At 36.9% G+C, this 26,191-nt stretch overlaps 1 protein-coding gene across 1 annotated transcript in view; it reads right to left on the bottom strand.

Annotated features, from left to right (window-relative positions):
* Positions 1 to 2,276: 2,276 nt before the first annotated feature.
* CUNH8orf34 (chromosome unknown C8orf34 homolog) overlaps positions 2,277 to 26,191 on the bottom strand; it is a 108,614-nt gene continuing 84,699 nt past the window's right edge. The window contains 2 exon segments of the mRNA XM_024739013.1: positions 2,277 to 2,460; positions 11,101 to 11,273. Coding sequence (XP_024594781.1) covers positions 2,277 to 2,460; positions 11,101 to 11,273 — 357 coding nt within the window.

The raw sequence follows: 26,191 nt of genomic DNA, 5'->3' as shown, positions 1-26,191 counted from the left end.
TCTGTTATATGACCTTTGTTCACTGAGACAACTAGGCAAGAGGGTTAAATATGGCATTATTTTAGGGGACAGCCCAGTGGACTTGGAACATTCCATATTATTGCAGGGAAATCTCATAACCTATAGACCAGCATTAGTACACCACCAGCTGCCTGTGCTGACATGTGGACCGACATGGCGAAAGTCCAAACCTCCAGCTATCTCTCATTCTTAAATTTGCTCAGACCAGAGGCTAAAATGTCAAATGAAACAAAATTAGTGAGGACTAGCTGTTAATTGCTCACATTAGGTAATCTCCAAAACCCAATCCTTTGGTCTTCATCTCGGGAGACTAGAAACCTCAGAACAGAGGAGCTGAGATCTAGGGATACCAGCACTGAGTGGACACCTGAGTCTCCTTAAAGAATCTCTTGATATTACTGAGATTATATGAGTTCCTCCACTCTGACTAGACATTCCTGAGGCTATCAGGAATCCCAAAGTGATTTGGAGAATGCTTGGATTTCTTCAAAAGATTCTCTTTGCAACATAGAGCATAACCGCCTTCATGTGGGTATCAACTGACCATGAGCTGTTGTATAAAGGAAATGAGGGGGACAGAAGGATACCTGCAAACCCAATGTCAACGTACCAACACACCAACACTCATGCTACATAGGCAACATCCATTAGCGGTTCCAGACTTGCCCCCTTCACTGTTACTGACTGAAGCAGAGGAACAATGTACAGGCACAGTCATGGAGCACAACGGCAAGAGTCCATCCTTACAACAGCAAACCTGCAGGGGTAATGACCACACTGCCTGCTGAGCTACATCTCCTTGTCCTCTGGGACTTAGCGGAGGAATGAGACTCTCTAGGAAACCTCCCCTGATAGCCGGCCCCTACGTTTGCATTAGATGTTACTCCTGTGTACAACTGTGCGCTTAAGCACATCAGCAACTGTAGCAAAAAATATTACAGTGATATTTACATCTTCATCTTGAACACCAGAATGCAAAGTCCCTGCGAACAGAAACCATGATTATTTTATTTTTACGTCCCCAGGACCAAGTCTAGGGCCTAGCATTCAGTAAACGTTCGCTGAATGGAAGTTGAATGAAGGCACCACCACCATATCTGCCACATCTGCCACATGACTGATTTGGAGGCAGGGAGATGAGATTCCTTAAAAAACACCCAGATTTAACAGTTCTTAAAATAAAGATGGACAGCATGAAGTGAAAATGCCATGACATAGCCTCCTCAATGCTGGAATGAATGTAGTTATTATAACATCAGAAATTATCAGTGAACCTGCCACCATTAATTAATAACACCTTGTAGGCCTATGCATGGAGACCTATATCATTTATTATAATGATAGTATTTTAGCACCATAAACACTTAAAACCAAGGAAGCTAGTTTAGAAAAAAAATAATTTAAAAAAAATCTGTATACTTCTGGAGCTCCTTTTTCTATATGTTAAATTTATCTGAAGCATTCAAATGATTTTATTATTTACTCACTTTCTAGCATATTGTTACAAAGTATTTGAAAATTGTTCTAATTATTTAGAATAGAATAGCTAATATCACTGAATTAAAAACTCAATGTTTTATATGTGGATAATTCGCTCTGAAATAAAATTTAATTTCCTTCTTTTGAAAAAATGGTTTTACAAAAGGAAGTTCAATTTAAAAAAACTATTATGCAGAGATTTCTGATGAAACAAAAATATACATTTACTTCATTAAAAGATATAAAAGATTTCCTGTGTATAAAACTTTCATGAAAGTATGAGCCTATAAAAACACTGCAATCTCTGCCAACTTTCCTGTCATTTATGAAAGACATAAAACATTAATTTACTATCTGCCCTTTTAAATTTAACTTGCTTTTTTCTAAAACATCCTTGAAACAATAGGGAGACATCTTGGAATGCGGGCTGAAATATGTACTCTGGATACATTTTATAGACAAAAGATGTGATCAAGGCAATCACAATAGGAGGATAAAGCAGACAAACTTGAATTAGTATCACAAGTGCACAGAGAATGAATCTTGATTAAGTAGTCAGAAGGTAAGTGCTGCATATACAAAGCATAAAATACAGTCTAACAAATACTTCACATGCTCAGGTGATTTCAGCTTAACTCTTGCATGCAACTCCATGAAAGTCTAATGCAAGTGTGTGCTAAATGGTTTCTTTCCCGTAAGACAAAACTACTCAAAACCTTAAAAATCTCTTAACCACTACGCACTTTTACAATGCCAGAGAAGAAAAAGAGAAATTATTAATTTTTAAAATTACCCAGCAATTCCATTGCATCATCTTCATTATCAATATCGTCTTCTGTTACCGATGGGGTGGGGCTGTGGACAGACTCAAAAGAATCTTGAGAGAGCATTGCTGCCAGAAGTTTCTTATGCTGCTGTTGCTGCTGTTTTAATCCTTTAGTCTTGGGCTCCACCTTTAAGCTGAAGAAACAGTTAAATGTTAATTTTCAATGATGATAACATCATCAATTAGCTGTGGTAACTAAAGAAAATCTACAAACAAATTTTCACTCAATTATTTTGCTTTGCAAATCTATGCACATATTAGTAAAATGTTCCCCAAGGATAATGGAAATATAGACTGTCTTCTTTCTAAGACATCCTTCGGTACCTCATTAACAATTTCCTAGATTGGAATACATGAAGAATAGCACAACCCCTGCCCCATTTAAGGGAGGAGGTGCTAATTGGCTCCTAACAATTGTTGCCATGTGGGAATTAAAGCCACATGGTTTTAATGGTTTTCTAATTTTTTAGAGGAGGTAGGAAGTTCAGATCATTATATAAAATTCCCTGATTTACAAAACAAACGCATGTCAAGCAAAACACATGTAATGGGATAACTATTTTAACACACTATAATAACATTTTTTTAATGCAAACTTTAATTTACATCATTAAAATAAATGTCCTCACTAGTCCTCTCATGTTGCCTAGGTCGGGGGGTAGGACAGGGTAGAAGGAGGGATGGAACCAGAATTGGCATTTAAATGACTCTCAGTGCCCTCCACTCTAAAAGAGTCTTTGCAAATTTGGAAGAGCTTCCTTGTGATAAAGCCAGACTCCTTTGGGTAAAGGAGCCAGTCTTTCATGGCTCTCTCCCCCAACTTCCCAAGACAGTGTCTGACGGGAAAACTTACATGTCCACGTGGCAACCATTTATAGTTTTAAAAATTGTCCCAAGGTTCTCCTCTTTCCTATAATCTGATTTCTTTCCATATAATTGCCCAAAGGAAGAAAACGGCAAATGTCACCTCATGAAGGAAAAAGACATGATGAAAAGGAGGAGGTCTCTCTTAAGCAGGAAGGAGAGAGAACCCTTTCTAAAGGTGCTCAGAAAGAAGGTCCAAGAGAGAAGGCAAATGAGCAAGAGGAGACTACATGCACTTGGTTAAAAAAAAAACCAACCAGGTAAGTTTCAGGGCATGGATCAAAACATTTCAAGCGGTCTTAATAGAAGGGCCAGGTTCCACACTATCTAAGAGAAGGCTGGAAAGGGCAAAATGGCATCGTATGTCATCAGTGGGCAAAGACCAGTCAGCTCCACCTCACTGTTCACTTCAAAGTTAGGCGGAACACGACAGAGAAGACCAAGGGAAACGGGTGGAGAGAAGGCTTGTTCCCTCCCCCAAGTTAAGGCTATTTAATAAATGCACAAGGAATGATGGAATCAGAAAACCACCATTTTAACCACCAACACAGTAACTGCTCAGGCAAGGATCATCAAGGGATGCTAATGCCCTTTGCTGACAGATTGTTGAGGGAGGACTGTCAAAAATCTCAGGGTGGTTTCCAACAGATTATTTATGTTTCTACTTGAATTTTTTTGCTTTGAAACAATTATAGATTTACATGAAGTTGTAAGAAATAATACAGAGAGATCCTGTGCGCCATTGATACAGTGTCCCTCAACGGTAACATCTTATAAAATTATAGCACAATATCACGGCCAGGACACTGACAATGATACAATTCTCCAATCTTATTCATGTTCCCATTTTAATTGGATTCACTTTTGTGTGTGCCTCTCTATGTATTTAGTTATAGACTATTTTAGTATTTTTGTGGGTTTGTGTATCATGTATCCACCCCCACAGTCAAGGTACAGACCAGGTCAAACACTACAAGATTTCCTTGTGTTGTCCTTTCCTAACCATTCCCACCTCCCTCTATAACTCTCCTTCCCCTTCCCTCATTCCTGGCAACCACCAGTCTGTTCCCCATTCCTATAATACTGTGATTTCAAGAAATGTTATGTAAGTGAAATCATACAGTACGTAATCTTTTAGGATTGGCTTTTTTCATGCAGTACAATTAATTCCCTGGAGATTCACTCATGTAGTTGTGTATATCAGAAGTCCATTCCTATTCTTTGCTGTGTAGTATTCCATGGCATGGATATACTCCAGTTTATCTAACCATTCACCCATTGGAGGACATCTGGCTGTTTTAAGCTTCTTGGCTATTAAGATGGAGCTGCTATGAACATTCATGTACATGTTTTTGTGTGAAAGTTTCCATTTCTCTGAGATAACTGCCCAAGAGTACAAATGCTAGGTTATATGGTAGTTTCATGTTTAGCTTAGGTTTTTTTTTTACATTTACATTATCAATGTGTGATTATTTTAATATCTCTAAATGTGTCATGAATATATATGCCTTCCCACTAAACAGCTATAGACAGATGCTTGAATATTCATGGAAAAGGAGATGACATAGGATTTGGTAAATTATTGATACAAGAAGAGGTGGAAGATTACCACAGTGTGAAAACATGAGACTCAGAACTGGTGATAATTTCAGGGAGAAGAGAGACAGCGAGGTCTGTAAGCAGGAATGAGATGCAAGGTTCACACCTCCCTCTTCTCCCGTGCATTGCACAAGTGAAAACTGCATCATTAGAGAGAAAAGAGGGTCCTGCTACTGGGAAGTAGGGGTCTTAATGCACACAAGTGGTGAGTAAGTGGGAAGAGGTGGGGTTTGGAGACCTTCTCAGAGCACTCAGATTTCTGGGTCCCCTTATTTAGACTTTGGACGTGAATCTTAATAACAGGATTCTTAGAATACCTTCCTGAAGAAAGGCTGTATAGCAAAGCATTTAAGCATATGGAATTTGGAGCAAGATAGCCTGGCTCAGTCACTTAATAACTATCCAATCTTGGGACAGTGATGTAACCATGCTGGGACATAGTTTCCTTATTCCTAAAATAGGGGTAATAGTAATGTTCTCAAGAGGATGAAATGGGTTAAGATATGTAGAGCACATACAGCAGTCTACTAATTGGTAATTAATATCACTATATATTCAAAGAACACAATGGGCAGCATCCTAGATATTTACATGTCTTTTCTTGAGCCATAACATCCCACATCCCAACAAACAGAGAAAGGAAATAAAAAAATATCTTGGGACTTCCCTGGTGATGCACTGGTTAAGAATCCACCTGCAGGTGCAGGCGACATGGGTTCCACCCCTGGTCTGGGAGGATCCCACATGTCACAGAGCAACTAGACCCATGTGCGACAACTACTGAGCCTGTGCTCTAGAGCCCACGAACCACAACTACTGAGCCCTCGTGCCACAACTACTGAAGCCCGTGCCCCTAGAGCCTGTGCTCCGCAACAAGAGAAGCCACCGCAATGAGAAGCATGCGCACCAAGAGAAGTCACCACAATGAGTAGCATGCAAACTGCAACGAAGAGTAGCCCCGCTCACAGCAACGAAGACCCAACACAGCCAAAAATAAATAAAATAAAAAAGAATAAAAAGCCAATTCTGAAAAAAAAAAAGTGTCTTTATGAAAAAGAATAGCAGCTACATTTCAATGTGGTGTCAATACACTCTAGGACTCCATTTTGCTTTGGTCTAAAAGGTTAAGTTCTAAACCAGGATCAGCTGGAAAAGGACAGTTTAAAGTGGCGACACCCTCCACTTCTTCCCACTGGATGGCCTGCCTCCTACCATCTGCTCTCTTCCTCCTGGCTGCACTCTTCCAGGGGGCCTGACCTTGCTCCATTTTGTTTCACACTCTGACTGTGAACACAGGTTGGTAAGGATTAATTTTATCTGGCCACATGTGCTCTCTTTGGTGGAAAACTGGATGATTCCTCTCTTGAACTATCTCCTAAGCTTGTTTAGTTCACCATTGCAGCCTAATAGAGAAATCTGTGCCCTTTCTCTTGACTCTCATCAGAAATTAAAGGGTTCTCTTTTATTAAGGCCCAGGCTGTTGAAGAGATAACAGAAAGTTTCACACTTAATAGCTTCGTTTTGATTTATGCAAAAGAGCTCTGTCTTTTTTTCTTCACATCTAAATGTGATGTTTTATAATTTATTTAGCAGATATTTATTAAGTGTTTGCTACATACCAGGCATTGTGGGCACTGAGCTGCAGAAATAAGACACATGTCCTTGTCATTCTCCTCACTTTAAAGCAGGTACTTTGAATCTAGGATTTTTGTTTTCATATTGGTCTCACCCAGTACCCAGCACATCACCTTGTGTTAATGCTCAATAAGTATTTAACAAATTCACTCCTTCTTTTTGAACCTCATTTTTTCTAACACACTAAATAAAATAAGAATTAATTTAAGTAGATGTAATCTGAGTCTTCCAACTTGACAGATGTGAAAATCCAGGGAAATGGAAAGGTTGGTAGTGAAATAAAAGAAGGAAAAACAGATTGGAATGTGAATAATGAGCAACAAAGGGTAGATAATAAATTTGTAACTCCCAGTCACCAGCTGACAATGACCAAGACCATTTCATGAAGGTTGAAGCAAGTGTTTTCATTAAAATACATGGTTTGGAGGGCTTCCCTGGTGGCGCAGTGGCTGGGAGTCTGCCTGCCGATGCAGGGGACATGGGTTCGTGCTCCGGTCTGGGGGGGATCCCACGTGCCGCGGAGCGGCTGGGCCCGTGAGCCATGGCCGCTGAGCCTGCGCGTCCAGAGCCTGTGCTCCACAACGGGGGAGGCCACAACAGTGAGAGGCCCGCGTACCGCAAAAAAATAAAAAAATAAAAAATAAATAAAATAAAATAAAATACATGGTTTGGTCATGATGATAGTGCTGGGCTATAAGAACTAGACACTGACTGAATCTAAAATGTTGCCTGTCTAATAATAAGAGTCCATCTATGAGTCTATGAGTCCAAAGATGACTAGCAATGTGTTTCATAAAATAATTATTTGAATTACTATATGTATTTCCTAAATAAATGAATTCCTAAATAAATGAGAAAAAATTCTGAATATATTAAAATGACCTCATCAATATTCTGAAACACATGACATAGCTACATATCAATACTTCTTTTGGTTTTAAAGATAAATTTGTGAATCGTAAGATTCAATTTCTGTATGTTTCAGATATTCTTAAGGTTTCTGTTCTTTGATTACTTTAGCAAAATCATTTTTGATTAATCAATATTCTTTGTGCTTAAAATTTGCATGTGAGAATATTCCTAAATTACCAAGCCTGTTTTAGTCTCTGCCACATGTGTTGTATATTTTCTAACATGTCCACAATAGCCAAACTTAGACAACATTAAGGTTACTTCTTTATTCTTGACTTCTTACATTAAAGAGTGCCCTCCATCCATTTTCTTCCTTCTTGTTCTGGTTTATTTCCCATCATACCACTTATCACTACTTGAATTTATGTCATAAATTCGTATATTTGCTTGTTTATTGTTTGTCTCTTGCTGCCAAGAGAGGAGCTCTAAGAGGAGGGGAACATTTCTAGGGTTTGTTAACAGATATATCACAAGCAATTATGAGCTTTAATGAAAAGGAACACTTCTTAATGGGAAGTGAATTTAGCTTCTAATATTTAATATATATTTCTAAGTTGTAAGATTTTCTATTCATTTTATGGCATATTTACCATCTAATAACCATGCTCACTTAATGAACAGAGCCAATTCACAAGATCTATAATATTTATTGATATTTTTCTTATTTTAATAAAGTGGTTCAGCTTAGAGGAGCTTCATTAGGCTTTCAAGGCTTGGTAAGCCTATTTAAAAATTCATATTATAATTTAGCAAGTAATTTTAGGAAATCTATTATCAGCTATTGCAAAGTCGAATTAAGATGGCTCAAAATAGGAGTATATAGGTTTATTAACTCAATTTTTATTTACATTTATATTATCAATGTGTGATTATTTCAGTAACTATAAATGTACAATGAATATATATGCTTTCCCACTAAATGGCTAGACAAACCATGGCAACTGATGCCAATTGGTAGTACGTGATGATCACAGGAAGTCAGCAATCATTCCCTAACACATTCACCTCTCCCTTATGAATCCTTCTTCCTTTTCTTGCTCAGATGCTTTAATTTCTTTCTTAAACTCTCTTAATCTAGAAGCTCTTGGAGAATCTAAGAAAGATGTGACAGGAAAATGTCCATTTGCACACACAGGGCATTTTGCACATAATTTCAAGAGACTCGTAGATCTCTTGAGTCCTTCCAGAGATCATGTAGGGGTCATGAACTCCATGTTAGTAGCTCTTGTCTTATTTTATTAGTTTCTCCACATTGCCCTCATAATTGCCTTCATTTTAACCAGCACTTAACCTTTCAGGTGACAGCTATGTATACTAAAGTTGCTGACCCTCTTCACACAATACTGTATTTGTAGGACCTAAGGAAAAAGTTCAGGTAAGGTATATCATTAAAAAAAAAACAAAGTTCCTGGAAAAAATCGTGGCTCAAAGTCTACCCATAAGAATCTCAAAGTTTACTACACCGTTTATTTAATCTTCTCTAATCTAATGGTGAAAGTCCAGCCAATCATGTACGTATTGTTCTGAATGAACGGGAAAGTTGGTTATGTACTAAAGATGGAGTGTTGTAATAACAGCCATTCAAATAAGACTTGAGCAATTAACAAGAGGGAAATCCATAATAAGAAAAGGGATAAAAAGTTAAGATAGACTATAAACAACCCTTCTTATAAATAAGTTTTATTAATCAGATGTCTTCTCACGGCCTTCTACGTGCCTCCTTCACTCACATAACAGATGCCTACTGACAATGGCAATGCGCCAGGCCCAGTAGGGGAGAGAAAAACGGAAGAAGTCATCCTTGAAAATTAAGTCTTCTCTTTCAAGAGTCTAGAATATCATTAATCTGTTAATGTTTAAGACCGTTAAGTTATAAATGACAAGATCATTACTACTTAAGGGCAAAAGCTAATACTCTAGTTATAGACTCTAGAATCATTAAAAAATTGTTCCCCAATCTGTTTTTATTCATTCAAATCAAATCTAATGCTATGTGAGTTCCTGGTATAAATTCAGAAATCCTGGTTTTATATTAGAGGATGGGATATAGTTCCTAACCTGTACTTTATTGCTACTCTTTACATTTAGTTCAGAAAGCATGCATTCTTTTTTTTTCCTCTAATGGGGCATCTGGGCAGGATTTCACCACTTTCTTCATTTCATAGGTAATATATCAACTCATAATTTAAAGATAGAGAAAAATAAAACTGAAAACACCTTTTCAAAACAGATATTTGAGTGAGATCTTCATGGATTAAGTTTTCTGGGTAATGGATCTGACCAGGATTGCAGGAAAGATTCTCCTTTATTGGATATTCAAGAGGGAATAAGAGCTCACTGAAGCTAGGAAGAAAACAGAAGCACTAACATTTGCAATAAACAGCTCCTATTTATTATTATGACTAAATGAAAGCAAAATGAAAGTCAACATTTCTCTATTTTATATTTAAGAACTAAAGATCTAGCAATGAATAAAGATAAAGGTCTAGTGGGTTTCATTAGTCTAGTGTTAGAAATAAAATTACCCTCATTGACAGGTGAAATTGATCTGACATTTCACAAAAGAAGGTAAATGGATTTTTAGAAATGCTTTTCTTCTCCTTATACAGTACATTTCAACTATTTAAATAATTTAAAGGTTATTTCTCATGGAAATAGAATCAATTTTCTATATGCCTGAAGCGCATTAACGAGTATTCTGAATTTCCTTCCCTCCAGCCAAGTGATAAGTCAAAGTAAAAAAAACCCTGAAAGCCATATTACATTGTAGAAAATACAATTTTCTCCTTGAGAAAGAATAATTATTGGTTGCTGCTAAATTTAATGTAGGAAATACAAAGTTACTGTGGCTATGTTGTATATGGGAAAAACTCTTCTGTGGTGGTCAGCTAGTAACACTCACAGAAAGTTTAAGCTCCTGTCACATTTTAATTCATGAGTATTTTTTCTCAGTATCGTGTAAGCCGTGCCTCGATAATGCTTTTTCACTCCAGCTTCCTTGTAGAAGTTTTCATTTTTGTTTCGAATTTTACTCACTTCTGTTAGTATTACAAGAAATGGCTACACTGAATATACTGATACTTTTTCTAAAAAATATGATCTAGACTTTTCAAAATTACCCCACTTCTACCAGCATATGGAAACTTGAGGCAACTCTTCTGACACCATTTTGAGTGTCATAGGGCTGAGTAAAATGAATTAGGGGCTTTCAAATTCACAACTCACAATAGTTTCAAGAATAATTTCAAAAATTAAACATAGAGAATGTAATAATTACATTCAATCATAGTTATCAACTCTAAACTAAAGGTTTCTCTCTATATTCCATCTAACTCCACCTTGTGTAGTCTATCATACATTAAATAGTCTTCTTCTTGTTGAACAACTAGATCTTTATGGTACATCAGAATTCCTCCCTCTCCAATCTTAACAGTCAGCCCAATAATATAGTAGGTGCCGTCCAATATTATAGTAGGTCTCAACTGACAGTTTATGTCCTGAAATTATTTTTCTGTTTGGTTTTAGTAACAAAGAGATGATACTCTTCTTAGATGTAAAGAAAAAAAAATCAAAACCAAATCCATAATAAAAGCAAATCTAATAAAACTCTAATTTTAAAACAGATAAATTAATTTTTATCTTATATGTAACATAATTTTCTATATAAAATTGCCAAGACTTATTTCATCAAAATCGTGCACTTGATTTCCCCTTTGCCTTAAATGATTAAAATATTCAGAATCTTAGAAGACATCTCATCTCACCTTCCTGCAGGGCTAGAGCTATTATCTTCATTTTCCCATTGTTCATTTTTACTTCTTGGAATTGGGGGCTGTAGCATTTCAGCGGCCAGTGGATCAGCGTCATTCTCTTCTCGACCAATCCACTCTCCAATTACACGGGGTCTCAGAAGAGAAGAATTAAACGCCACTGTTTCCTGAGGAGAAGAGAAGAATTTCTGTGCCTTAGATTACATATTCCCATTAATAGGACAACAGGGAAATAATCTTGTGCAGATTTTAAACTGCTCCCTCAAGTCAAAATGTTCCTTTTTTTCTTTCTGAATTGACTTAAAATTTCAGTTCTCTCCATCTCTACTAGATGACTTACTCTCTATGATTTGTGCTGACTCGTGAAGGCCACCGTGAGAAAGGATCCAGAAGTGAAATCTCTGGTTTGGACAGCTGCATGTTTGTTCTCAGGATGGCGGGGCAGAGTGTGTGCGAAGGCCCACACAGCAGAAGAGCTTGGTGCTGCTAGAAAATGATACATAAGCTCTCAAATATGGAGGAAACTGAGGTGGAGTCAGGGAACAAAGTCAAGAAGAGACAGGGTTGGAAGGATGCATTGCCTCCAATTGCAAAGCATTCTGGACTTCTAGAAATCCAGTAGAGGTTGGAAGCAGAGCACTATCGATGATGGGCATGCTATGACAATTCAAAAAAATGCTAAACTCTTTTCATAGACTTGGATGTGATGTGGCTCTTAAAATGGTATTTTAAATATTTAAATCATTTAATAATTTAAAACGAATACTGAACACGTGCAACTGCTACGGGTATCTTGGTACGTGGGCAAAAAGCAGATTAAAAAGCAATACGTATTGTATGATCTAATTTTTGTTTAAAAAATTCATATGGGCTTCCCTGGTGGCGCAGTGGCTGAGAGTCCGCCTGCCGATGCAGGGGACACGGGTTCGTGCCCCGGTCCGGGAAGATCCCACATGCCCCGGAGCAGCTGGGCCCGTGAGCCATGGCCGCTGAGCCTGCGCGTCCTGCTCCGCAACGGGAGAGGCCACAGCAGTGAGAGGCCCGCGAAAAATAAAATAAAATAAAATAATCAATTAAGAACTCTAAAGCAAAGGTGCCGCAGTATGGGGAAGTGACCTGGATCTCTGCAGTAGTTTATCAGAGAGAGTCATCTTTGAAGTGGATGCCTCAGCAATCAAAGCTGAAGTCAGGCACTTGCATTATAAAAATAACAAACAAACAGAAACTGTCCGGGTTTATACTGTAATCCATCAATCCAGCATTCACAGACTAATCCATTCATTTATTCATTCTTTTATACTTATTATGACCTACTATGTGCCAGATACTGCTTGATTTATTGGGAAAACAATGGTAACACCAAAATGTAATGGTTTTATCTGAATGGAGGGGCTACAGGTAATTTTAATTCTTCTTTTGGCATTTCCACGTCTTTTCAATATTCTATGAGAAACATGTACTTGTCTTAAAATGAGAAAAAATGTATTTTTAAAGTATCTTGATCTGAGAAACACAGGCTTTCAATTTGTAATATTACAAGAGTCTTGAACAATTCCTTAAAAATTTAGATCTGATTTTCTGAATCTTTACAATTCTCCTCAATACTATACAAATACTATATTATAATATATACAAGGTAGCATTAATTAATATACAAATACACACCAAAAGCAACATGTGAAATATGACCAAGACATATCTGATGAACATTTATCCAAGTGATTATAAGCGATAGAAAGTAGCTGGATATCTTAATATTGATTCCCCAGCCTACAGGAAAATGTAGCAGATAAATTTTAGTGTTCGTATAATGTAGCAACTTATATGAAATCCTTCTGTATTTATATTCCCAAAGCTTGCAGCTGTGAAATCATGCAATCAAATTAATGTTTTGCAATTACTGGAAAGGCATATTCATCTGCCACAATTTAATATCATTTGAAGCACAAGAATTAAAATTAACAGCAATACTGTTAAATTTTAAACGTATATTTGCATTTAAGAGCAGATTAAGGAAAAGACATGTTCTAGAGAAAAAAATCTATAAACATATTTACAGCTTCAGAATCAGTTTTGGCCTGTGTGACTTTGAAATGTTACTTATTCTCTGAATTTTGTTTTCTCCAACTGTAAAATGGTCATGATAGAAATTATAAAACCTACTGTATCAAATGAAATAGTAAGAAGCATAGGTAAACCACAGAATTCTGTACATATGCTAGACACAATTACTTAAAGACGTGGGCTGTATTTAAACTACTTCTAAATATGTGACGTAACTGGGAAAAAGTAGTACAGAACAGCAGGAATGGGAGAGTTAGGTAAGAACAGATGCTTGGTTGTCAATATGGGCAGAGTAACAACAGGGAATTGATAGTACAGGTTTTCATTCTATAAAGTTTTATTTTACAGAGAGTATATTAAAAAGATTGGTTAATTAATTTAGCATTATCCATCTCTACATAATGGGACAGAACTGGGCTTAATAAGAATTGGGACAAAGAAACTGACCACTGTAACAACAGAAATGGGTGAGTTTAGGCATTATAAATGAAAAAAATGAAACAGGATTTAGAGTTGAGAATGATCATAGCGTTGAGAATGATCTTAAAGTTGAGAACTGCAGGGAATCAGAAATAACTTTTTGGTTGATTACTGGGAAATTAAATGATAGATGCCACTGCTATTGGAAAGTAGAGCACAGAGAGGAGGATAAATAGTTTGATATGCAGCCTGTTTAACTCCAGCTGGCAGCAGAAATTTAGTGAGAAATAGCTGATGAGCAAAGCAATACAAAGAGCTGCAAATAGGGTCAGAGGAGTTAGGGAGTGAATATTTTACAGGTGAAAAGTGGGACTCTACTATTTTTATTTTTCAGAATGCACAAAGCTACTCTTATATTTACTGCTTTATGAGAATGTTATATCTCTGAAAATTCTTGAATATAGTCCATTTACTTGTAACAGAGCAAAACAGCAGATTTTTCTTTGGTTCTATTACTTATATTTGATTAAGCTAAGTAAAAATCTCTCCATAAATCTTTACGAAAGGATTTCAGTGAAGAAAGCGATTCCACAAACATCAGTACATGGCAAAAGAAATTTTAAAACTTCACAATGAATACAAGTTTTGGAAAATATTTTAAGTACATGGATAAATAAAACATTTAAAATTTTACTGCTAAACAATGTAAATCCTAATGATTCCTTAGAAATGTATAAATACATATTCCTTTGCCCTCCTAAGGCTAGAGGTCCCTAAATGTTCAGATTCTTAAACAAGTATGCTTAAATAATAAGAGAAGCATTAGTAGTCAAACATTCTCCAAAGGTCACAGATTTGCTTAATATTTCCTATTAATAGGAAGCTATCCTATCCAAGAAGTAGTTACCTTAGAGGAAGCCTACTCTCTCCGAGCAGCCTGCTCCCGCTGGCTAACTCACAGTGAGTTCAACAGCTCTGACCGCTGGTTATCAGCACAACATTTGATTATATTCCACGTTATTCGAATGTTTTCTCGTCTTAATAAAACGAGCTGTTCATGGAACGCTGGAATCATGTCTTAAATTCCTTTCTCCTCCATAATAACTAGCACAATGATTTAATAAAGTAAGCACAAAAATCTGTCCTGATTGAATTAAACATAATTCAAAGAATAAAAAACAGTGAATTATCTTTATGTCTAAAACTCATATAAAAAATTCATGGACAACACTGATTAACAATTTTTTAACTCTCTTTTTTAAATTTTTTAAAAAAATTTTATTGATATATAGTTGATTTACAACGTTGTTAGTTTCAGGGGTACAGCAAACTGATTCAGATATATATATATATAGAGAGAGAATATATATATATGTATATTCTTTTTTTAACCTTCTCTTCCATTATAGGTTATTACAAGATATTGAGTGTAGTTCCCTGTGCTATACAGCAGGGTAAAGAAAAAATCAAGGATGCTGCCACAAGACCCTTCATTAAGACCTCTGAAAAAAACTAAGATGGTGTCTGTTAAGAATGTTGTTTCGCAACATCTAAAAGACCAGCAGTTAAATCTAGAGAGAGAGGCATGTCTTGAAAAGAACTGTGGATGTGGTTTTTGGCACAAGAAGAAGACAGGAATCATATACACAGGAAACCCAAACATCATTTGGGATAGCTGAATTGGCAAAGGCAACAGCCTGAAGTAAAAGGGACTGAGACTATTCAAGAAGTAAACAGCTCTCGGGGACCCATTTTTCTACACAAAGGAAGAAAACTGAGGAAGTTGCTCAGAGGCATCTTTTCCAATGCCTTCTTCAGAAGTGGCCAAAAGGTTAACAAAAAAGAAACCAGAAGCTGTGGAAAACAATAGATGGGGACTCCCAGGGAACAGAACTGGGGCTTAATTAAGGAACACCTGCCAACCCCTTGGACAGGAAGACCTGATGACATCTGCCCAGCAAGATTTAAGAACTGCTACGAACCAGCAATTTCTATAAACCTCTCATTATTTCCCTTCTCTAACAGGAATATTTAATGTGGTTATTCCACATCATTCTCATCACTTAATGGAAAAGAAGAAACAAAACTATCATCATTCACATATATTTTTTATACAGACAAACCAAGAGAATTCAGAAACAAGTTACAAATTAATATGAGTTCAGCAAGCTTACTGAATTTAAGATAAAATTAGAAAAATAACATTCATTCCTATATGCCAATAAGTTTTAAAATGTAACTTATAAAACAGATACCACTGACAATAAGAGCCCAAAAGACAATGTACCTAGGAATCAAGTTAATAAAAATCTACATGCTCTTTTTGAATGTAACTATACGACTTTATCATAAAACACTATAATATTTAATTAAATGGAAACATGCTTTGTTCATTGATAGAATGACTCAGAAATGTAAAGACGTCAATTCTCTCCTATCAATCTAAAATACAAAGCAATTCCAAACCCAATGGAGTAACAGAAGTAAGCAAACGGACCAAAAGAAGGAAACAGAAGGCCTAGAAACAAGATAAGTGACAGAAGCATGCACATTTATGGACAAATGATGAACTTTTCCATAAATAGTTATAGGAAATTCATATGTTCCAACTTTTTGCCATATTAAAAAAATAATTACAAGTAGCTTAAAGATAAAAAACAGAATTTTTAATAGAAGATAAACAGTAATGTTTTCAGGATATCAAGTAGAAAAGAATCTCTTAAAACATTACAAGTTAATGTTAAAATGTTCTGTTAACAGAAAGCACTATTTAAAAAGTGATGACAAGCCTCAATATTTAAGAATAGATTTGAGACGCACAACAAGAGCTGACATCTAGAATGTATAATAAACTCACACAAATCTAAAGAAAAGAAAAATAAGTGGGCAATAAACATGAGCAAAAGAGACAAGTGGGCATTCAATCCTATTAAAAAATTATACAATTGTTAATTGAATCCATGAGAAACCTTTTTTTTTTTTTTTTTTCGGTACGTGGGCCTCTCACTGCTGTGGCCTCTCCCGTTGCGGAGCACAGGCTCCGGACGCGCAGGCTCAGCGGCCATGGCTCACGGGCGCAGCCGCTCCGTGGCATGTGGGATCCTCCCGGACCGGGGCACGAACCCATGTCCCCTGCATCGGCAGGCGGACTCTCAACCACTGCGCCACCAGGGAAGCCCGAGAAACCATTTTTGATTAAAATACCTGATGACAGTGAGTGTTAGCAAGGACCAGGAGAGATATATATTATTACAAACTACTGCTGGGAGTATAAATTAACACAACTTCTTTTGAGAGAAATTCTGTGGTATCTAGTAAAAGTTAAAAATGCACATGCCATATTGCTATATTAACTGAAGTTCAATTAGTTGTTTTTCTCTTTTAGTTCAGATATATTTTCCCTCCTTAGTTAGTTACAACATCTCCTGTCTCCTCCTGATTCTCAGCTGATCACGGTGCTTGTCTCAGTGAGAAATGAAAGCAATCGGCCGAGAATTTGTTCCTTTTCTCACCACCAAACCCACCAGCTACTAGCACTGTTGCCTACACTTACAAAAGTTGAACTGTCATTTCTTTTCCAAGGTCTGACATATAGAAAGTACTTTATAAACATTTGTAGAGTGAATAAAAGAACGACAAAATTAAGATAATGTATGATTCAATGTTTCAATATGTATTAGCAACATTACTAGTCATTAGGGCAATGTAAACCAAAACCGCAGTAAAATACTACTTTACACCCAGGAGGATGGCTATAATTTAAGACAGACAACAACAAGTGTTAACAAGGATATGGAGATATTTGAACCCTCATACTTGCTGGTTGGAATGTATAATGGTGCTGTCACCGTGCAAAATAGTTTGACAGTTCCTCAAAAAGTTAAATATAGAGTTAGCATATGTTCTAGCATTTTCATTCCCTACATATATGCCCAAGAGAAATTTAAAAAACATGTTCACACAAAAACTTATACATGAATGTTCATAGAAACATTATTCTTAATAGCTGAAAAGTGGAAACAACTCCAATGTCCACAAATTGATGAATGAATAAACAAAGTGTGGTATATCCATACAACAGAATATTATTCAGCAATAAAAGGAAATGATGTACTGATATATGCTACAACATTAATGAACCTTGAAAACATTATGCTAAGTGAAAGAAGACAGTCACAAAAGACCACATATTTTTATGACTGCATTTATATGAAATTTCCAGTATAGGTAAATCTAAAGAGACAAAGTAAATTAGTGGTTGTCTTAGGCTAAGGGGTTAGGAGGAATGGGGGGTAGACATGAGGTTTCTTTTGGGGATGATGAGAATGTTCTAAATTTAGGTTGAAGTAGTGGTTACACAACTACCTGAATATACTAAAACCCACTAAACTATATACTCTAAAAGGGTAGATTTTATTATGTGAATTTTATCTCAATAAAGTTGTTAAAATAATATATTTTAACAACTCATTTTCAGATTTTCCCCTTTTATGGTGGAGTACACAGTACATAGTGCTAGGGAAAAGCATGGATTTGGAATCAGGCAGATAAAGAATCAGAAGCTAGCAGGGGAGTATTTATTTATTCCATCTCCACTAATTCTGAGACTTTCAGCAAATCACTTAATCATTCTAGCTTCAGTTTTCTTATTTGTAAAACAGGAAAAGCATAACCACTTCATTGGACTGGTACAAGAACTAAATTCAATAACATATCAAAAACACCTAACATCCCTGGTGGCGCAGTGGTTGGGATTCTGCCTGCCGATGCAGGGGACACGGTTTTGTGCCCTGGTCCGGGAAGATCCCGCATGCCGCGTAGCAGCTGGGCCCGTGAGCCATGGCCGCTGAGCCTGCGCGTCCAGAGCCTGTGCTCCGCCGCGGGAGGGGCCACAACAGTGAGAGACCCGTGTGCCGCAAAAAAATAAATAAATAAAAATTACAAAACACCTAGCATATCTGCTAACCCTAATAGGTGTTCAATACTATCTCTCCTCTTTTCCTTCACTATCTTATGCACCCTCCTACCCATGATCTAAAATTTTTACTCTTTATTATGGAAATTTTCACACTAATACAAAAGTAGAAGGAAGAGTAAAGCAAGCCCCTCTGTACCCACACATATTTTCCTCAATTAACAACTCATGGATAAACTCACTTCACCCTTATCTCCACCCACATCACCCCTCTCTCTGCTCAGATCATTTTGAAGTAAATCCCATTCACTATATATCATTTGTAAATAATCCAGTATGTAATCTCTAAAAGGTAAGAGTGCTTTTTTTGTAAACACATACAGTACCATTACCATACCTAAATATAAAGTAAGACTATTTCTGATATCAAATATCTAACTAGTTATCAAATTTACCTGATTATATCAGGGAATTATCTCAGTTGGTACACATCAGACTCTAAGCAAGACTTGGTAGGTTGTGACTGATCAACAGTCTTTTATGCCTCTTTTAAGCTATGTATTCTCTTCCTCTGTCTCATTTCCTGTCTTGTAATTTTGCTGTTGCTGTTGTTCAGAAAACCCGACTTGTTTGTCCTGTGAGTTTTCCAGAGTCTGATTTTTCCCTTTGCATCCCTGTGATGTGGCTTAAAATGTTCCTCTGCTCTTTGTACTTTCTGTAAATTAGTAGTTAGTTAGGATAAAGTTTTGTTTGTTTTGCGGTACGCGGGCCTCTCACTGTTGTGGCCTCTCCCGTTGCGGAGCACAGGCTCTGGACGCGCAGGCTCAGCGGCCATGGCTCACGGGCCCAGCCGCTCCGCGGCATGTGGGATCTTCCCGGACCGGGGCACGAACCCGTGTCCCCTGCATCGGCAGGCAGACTCTCAGCCACTGCGCCATCAGGGAAGCCCCAGGATGAAGTTTTTTTGTTGTAGTTTTTGTTTTTTGCCAATACTGCTTCAGAGAGAATGGTGAGGTTCATCTGGAGGCACAGACCATCCCCTTGACTCTTCTTTAGTGATTTTGGCAGAATTGATATTACTGCTTAGATCCATTAATTCACTAGGAATTGATAAATGGTAATTGGCTGATTTTATAATTCCATATTCACTTATTTGCTGGAACACTTCTGGAAAGAGAAACTTCCCATCATCAAATATTTGGTTACTCTAAAGTACGATTTATATGGGAAAGGAAGATTAAAAGTTTCATTCTTTCCCTTTACTTTTACCAGTTTTTTAAAATGGTAACTCTGGTCCCCTAGCACCTGCTAAAGATTAATAATTCTTTGGATGAACATATGGATTTTAACGTATTAGGTATAATTCACTGCACTGTAGTTATTATTCTTACTCACGTTCAAATTTTCTTAACTCTCTCCAGCAGAAGACTACTTGAGCCGGCTCCTGAGCTCTCCTGACACAATCCTAGTGGTCTCCCATAGTTCTTACCTCTGGCATGAGAAGATATTTTAGGCTCATTTTGTACACTGTCTGCTCCTGACCTGGAAGCAACCATTATTTCAAGGGATTATGATTCTTTTTAGTTGGAAATATATTTTAAGACTAGAATCTGAACACTTGGGGTATTCACTGTTTTGGGGTTGGTAATAGTGGACAGGTCTAAGAAATACCTATGTTTTAAACTGAAATAATTCAGGCTTACAGAAAAGTTGAGGGAAAAAAAAAAAGAATTCCTATATACCCTTCACCCAGACTGCCAAAATATTGTTAATGGGATAAGGTCAACGTTGTTAGTTGACATTTTGCTTTATCATACATATTTATACACACACACACTCATAATTTCCCCAGAACCATCTGAAGGTAATTTGTAGATATGAATACTCTTTTACCCATAAACACTTCAGGGTGTACTTCCTACAAAGAAGGGCATTTTCCTATATGGCCACAGTATAATTACCAAAACCAGTAATTAATAGTGATATAATACTAACAGACTAACGTTGTTTAAATTTCCCCAATTATTCAAATAACGTTGCACACCACAAAAGAAATCCTGGATCATGTATGGCATTCAATTGTCATGTGTTTATCTCCTTTAATGTGGAACAGTTTTCAGTCTTTCTCTGACATTTATGACCTTCATGGTTTTTAAAAACAAGGACCAGTTATCTTTTAGTAGGTCCTTCAATTTGTTTTTCAAATTTTTCCACACGATTATATTCAAGTTATACATTTTTGGCAAGAATAACACAGAAGTGATGTATTCCTTTCACATCAAAAGGCACATGATGCAGATTTGTCCCAGGACTAATGACGACAACCCTGATCGCTTGGTTAAGGGGGTGTCTTCCATGTTTCTCCATTGTAAAGTGGCTACTTTTCTCTTGTCAATTATTAAGTATCTTCTAGAGTAGTCACTGTGAGACTATGTAGATATCCTGTAATTCATCAAAATTTCATCAGCTAATTTTAACATTCTTTGCTGACCTTTGTCTTCATCAATTACTATGAACGTTGCCAATGTGTGATTTTCTAATTTCACCATTCGGTCTGAATGTATTTGTTGGTACTCTACTACGAGAAAGAGCTTCTCCCTCACCTCCACTTATGTAGGTATGTAGGTAGGTATATGTATGCACATAGGTATATCACTATGGACTTATAGATTTTATTTCATTCAATAGACTATAACACATTACTATCATTATTTTCAGGCTTTAATGTTCCTAGTAGGAGCTCCTGCAAGGAGGTTCCTGTGTCTTTCTGACATGTTCCATCATTCTTTGATTTCCTCTTTACCTGCTGGTACTAAATGATATCCAGACTCAAGTTGTACTTTCTCAGCTGCTGAATCTAGATTCAGCCATTTTTCCAAAGAGACCTGGTTCTTTTTAATAGAGAAAAATATTCAGAAAGCAATATCTGGGCTCTAGTTGAGTTTACTGCCTGTAGATAGTGTATTTTTGTTTTTAAAATAAAAAAATATTATGAGTTCTGAATGATACTTTCAATTCAAAACAGGATATAGGATTGTTACTTAAACTTATAATCTTGTATCTGTATTTCCTTTCCCCTATGCCAAAAATTCTGGTTCTTAGGATATCAATATAATTACTTCCTTGCTATATCACACAAAGCATACACAAAAGTCTCTTTATAATAATATCAACACTATCATTAATGATACAATTACTAAAAACAGTTTAAGAGCTGATGCTGTTGCCTTCGGCCTTTGGGTATATCCCACTAGAGGACAATCAAATAACTGTGTTTATAATGACTTGGAGTAATTCACCTCAGTGTGTTTTGCCATCAACCTGAAATACAGTTGTTCTCATTTGTTTCATTTGCTTTTGCCTCTTAGAAATCACTGTTTTAAGATCTAACCTTGTTTTTTAAAAAATTATATAAAATATTTAAATGATTCCAAAGTCTCACATAGAATTCTAGGAAGTCAAGATTCTATTCCTATCCTCTCTACACCTTCCTCACTGCTACTCTCTATTCCTTCCCTTCTCCCGTAGGTAACGTTTAAAAAGTAACTGTGTGTGTGCGTGTTTTACAGTACGGCAGGTTCTGCCATTGTTTTGGCTTTAATATAAGCAAATACGCATCTATATTTTCATTACACTTACTGAGATAAATGATAGCACACTATAAACACACTTCTTTTCTTTGCCTTTTTTATTCAACAATATATCCTGGGGATCGCTCTATAGTATCTACAGAGATATTCTTTCATTTTTATAGCTGTATGGTACTCTATAGTGGAAGTACTATAAGTTATTCTTCTTTCAATGAACATTTAGTTATTTCAACTCTTTTCCTACTAAAGTAGCACAACAATGTATAGTCACCCACGTTGGTCTTTTTATAGTTTTGCCAGTGTGTCCTTGGAATAGACTCATAGAAGTAGGATCACCTGATCAAAGAATAACTGCACATATAATTTTTTATATATGAAGACACTGAAAGCCTGGAGCTTGTAGGATGGAAAAGAGTTGGAGAAAGGGGAGGGACTGACAATGAGCAAAAATGTGGAAATAAATTAAAAATATGACTTGGAAGTACTGTAGTCTGGCTGCCTTACAGTACTCCTTTTTCAGCACAGCACAGACTCTGAGTAGAGAAAAAGAGGAAATGAAGCATAAGATATAGATTTGAAAGACAAAATGGAAACTGTTAATTCTAGTCTTAGAAATTTGGACTTAATTTGTGAAGTAACAGGAAGTCATGGAAAATTTTTTAGCAGAATTCCCTAGGTAGGGTTCCCTAAAACCCGAGGCTAACCAAGTGGTTTACTGATGGGGGTCTCTTTAAGTGAAACCTGTAAGAGACTGAAGGAAGCAGGAGAAGACGGGAAGAAGCTAGGCAAAGATATGGGTTCAGCTAAAGTCTACTCTCAGCCTATCCCATAAGGAGCTCTGTAATGTAAACGACAACTCAGTCTTATTTTAGTCAGTCATTGGTTGATGGTGAACCCAGGCATCTCTGGGCAGGATGGCTCCCACTGAGTTGAAGCCATGATCTGGAGAAGGGTGAGTCCATAAGCACCCAATATTCACAGGAGTTGAAGGATGGGTCACACTGCCCTACTGAAGGGTAACCGAGCAGGAACCAGCCAGGCTTACTATATGGCATTTTGAAGGGTGAATCAGAATGGCAGGAGCCTGAAGAATTAGATAAAGATATGAAAGGTAATACCATCTGAGCTTGGATAGTGGCTGTGTAGGTAAAATAATGGCTCTTCCCAAAGATGTCCACATCCCAATCCCCAAACCTCTAAATATGTTACATTACATGGCAAAAGGGGCTTTGCATGATTAAGGTTAAAAATGCTAAGATGAGATTATCCAGATTAGCTGGGTGGCCCCAAACTAATCACGGGATTTCATACAAGTGGACAGCTTTTCCAGGATGCACTTAGAGAGAAATGAGACACTGCTGCTAGTTTTGAAGATGTAGAAAAGGGACCATGCACCAGGAATGCAGCAGCCTTTAGAAAGTGGAAAAGGCAAGGTAACACCTTTCTCCTAGAACTTCAGGAAGGAATGAAGCCCTATTACACCTGATTTTAACCCAGGAAGGCGCATGGTTTAACTTCTAAACTACAGAACTGTATGATAATCAATTTGTGCTGTTTCAATTTGTTACAACAGCAGTAGAAAACCAATACGATGGCTAAGAAAAGGGAAAGGAAAAGACTAATGAATAAGACATTTATTGAAGTCTCACAATTTTTAAAAAAGCCTTAAAAATAACATTAGCTTCTGTTTTATTTTTCCATCTTAAGTAGAATTAATAATTCTTATAACCTTTATCAGAATTCATAAACCAACTTTAAAAGTCACAGAAAAAATAACTTCAGTGAAATAATAAGTGAAATAGAATATGACAGTTAAAGATCAGTACTTTATAAAGGTTAAGAAAAGTAATCTTTAGTGAACCCCCAAAATTGTTAATGGAAGATTAAAAGGAAGAAGTTGTATTGATTTTTATTACTATATTAAAGACACAGGTGTCAGCTCAACACCCATTGTAAATCATTCTTTTTTAAAAATAAATTTAATTTTTTTATACAGTAGGTTCTTATTACTCATCCATTTTATACACATCAGTGTATACATGTCAATCCCAATCACCCAGTTCATCACACCCCCAGCCCCACCCCCCACCGCTTTCCCCCCTTTGTGTCCATACGTTTGTTCCCTACATCTGTGTCTCTATTTCTGCCCTGCAAACCGGTTCATCCGTACCATTTTCCTAGGTTCCACATATATGTGTTAATATATGATATTTGATTTTCTCTTTCTGACTTACTTCACTCCGTATGACAGTCCCTAGGTTCATCCACGTCTCTACAAATGACCCAATTCCGTTCCTTTTTATGGCTGAGTAATATTCCATTGTATATATGTACCACATCTTCTTTATCCATTCATCTGTCGATGGGCATTTAGGTTGCTTCCATGATCTGACTATTGTAAATAGTGCTGCAGTGAACATTGGGGTGCATGTGTCTTTTTGCATTATGGTTTTCTCTGGTTATACGCCCAGTAGTGGGATTGCTGGATCATATGGTAACTCTATTTTTAGTTCTTTAAGGAACCTCCACACTGTTCGCCATAGTGGCTGTATCAATTTACATTCCTACCAACAGTGCAAGAGGGGTCCCTATTCTCCACACCCTCTCCAGCATTTGTTGTTTGTAGATTTTCTTATGTGCCCATTCTAACTGGTGTGAGGTGATACCTCATTGTAGTTTTGATTTGCATTTCTCTAATAATTAGTGCTGTTGAGCAGCTTTTCATGTGCCTCTTGGCCATCTGTATGTCCTCTTTGGAGAAATGTCTATTTAGGTCTTCTGCCCATTTTTTGGTTGGGCTGTCTGTTTTTTTAATATTGAGTTGCATGAGCTGTTTATATATTTTGGAGATTAATCCTTTATCCGCTGATTCGTTTGCAAATTTTTTCTCCCATTCTGAGGGTTGTCTTTTCGTCTTGTTTATAGTTTCCTTTGCTGTGCAAAAGCTCTGAAGTTTCATTAGGTCCCATTTGTTTATTTTTGTTTTTATTTCCATTACTCTAGGAGGTGGGTCAAAAAAGATCTTGCTGTGATTTATGTCAAAGAGTGATCTTCCTATGTTTTCCCCTAAGAGTTTTTAAATCATTCTTTTTGACTACAGTTTTAGTACCAGCCTGAGATTCACATTTTCTTAGCGAGAAAAATGCAAGACTGTGAGCTTCATGGTCAGCAGAGGGCGCCATGGGGCAGGCTCTCCCTCTCCCCCAAGGGGCAGGCAAAGGATGGTGCTTTGGCTCTGGAAGCCTGTGTGTCCTCTGTATAACTTTTCACTCCTGAATGTCAGATGTGAGAGTGGGAACAATCTTTTTGCACTGACATAATTTTTTTCAATAAAAGCTTATTTATGACAATAGTTGGCATCTTCCTATTGAAAAATAATATGTAATAAATTTCAGCCATTTCCACAAAGTTTTCAAAAATGGGAACATTAGGTAAGTAGTAAAAATCTTCAGTTTATGCAACTTAGTTAAGTGGAAACTCCCCTGAGCTAGTGCTTAGAAGAGAGGAGGTGAGAAGGGGGAGGATGTATCCTAAGGATGATATTTAACCAAGTTTCAAGGCTTCCACATTTTTACACCTTCCAATGAAGGTGAAATCCATTTTCAGTTCAAAGAACAATTAGTATGTCCTTTAGCTCACCAAAAAAAAGGCTGACGTAGAAACCAACCAGGCTGCAGGTCAGAGCCCAGGAAAAAAAGGGAAGGACAAGGGCCAAGCAGTCACACAAGCTAATTTATGGCTCAGGCAGGCAGGGCTTTGCAGAATATACTGGAAGGAGCAAAAAAATGCATCCAGAAGTAGTGATAATTATGTCTTTGCACTTAGAATGAACACAAAAAATAAATACAAGACAGGGATTATTAAATTTCTGCAAACTATAAGGAAAGTCACGGTACAAGGAGGAGACGAGCTGGGGCAAAGACAGTGATGGACAGCAGAGGACTAGAAGAGCAGGACAAAGCTGGAAGACCTCACCTGCCACTTATTCTACTTGCTATGGTATATAGTCAGGATCTGGTTTTGCACATAGTACAGATTGAAATTTAAAATATTAGGATGGTTTATCAATTCTTTTTTTTTTTTTTTTTTTTTTTTT

The sequence above is a fragment of the Neophocaena asiaeorientalis genome, unplaced genomic scaffold, assembly GCF_003031525.2.
Source record: "Neophocaena asiaeorientalis asiaeorientalis breed wild unplaced genomic scaffold, Neophocaena_asiaeorientalis_V1.1 scaffold299, whole genome shotgun sequence".
Taxonomy (NCBI): domain Eukaryota; kingdom Metazoa; phylum Chordata; class Mammalia; order Artiodactyla; family Phocoenidae; genus Neophocaena; species Neophocaena asiaeorientalis.
The sequence above is the reverse complement of the archived record's forward strand: the minus strand, read 5'-3'. Positions and strand labels throughout refer to the sequence as shown.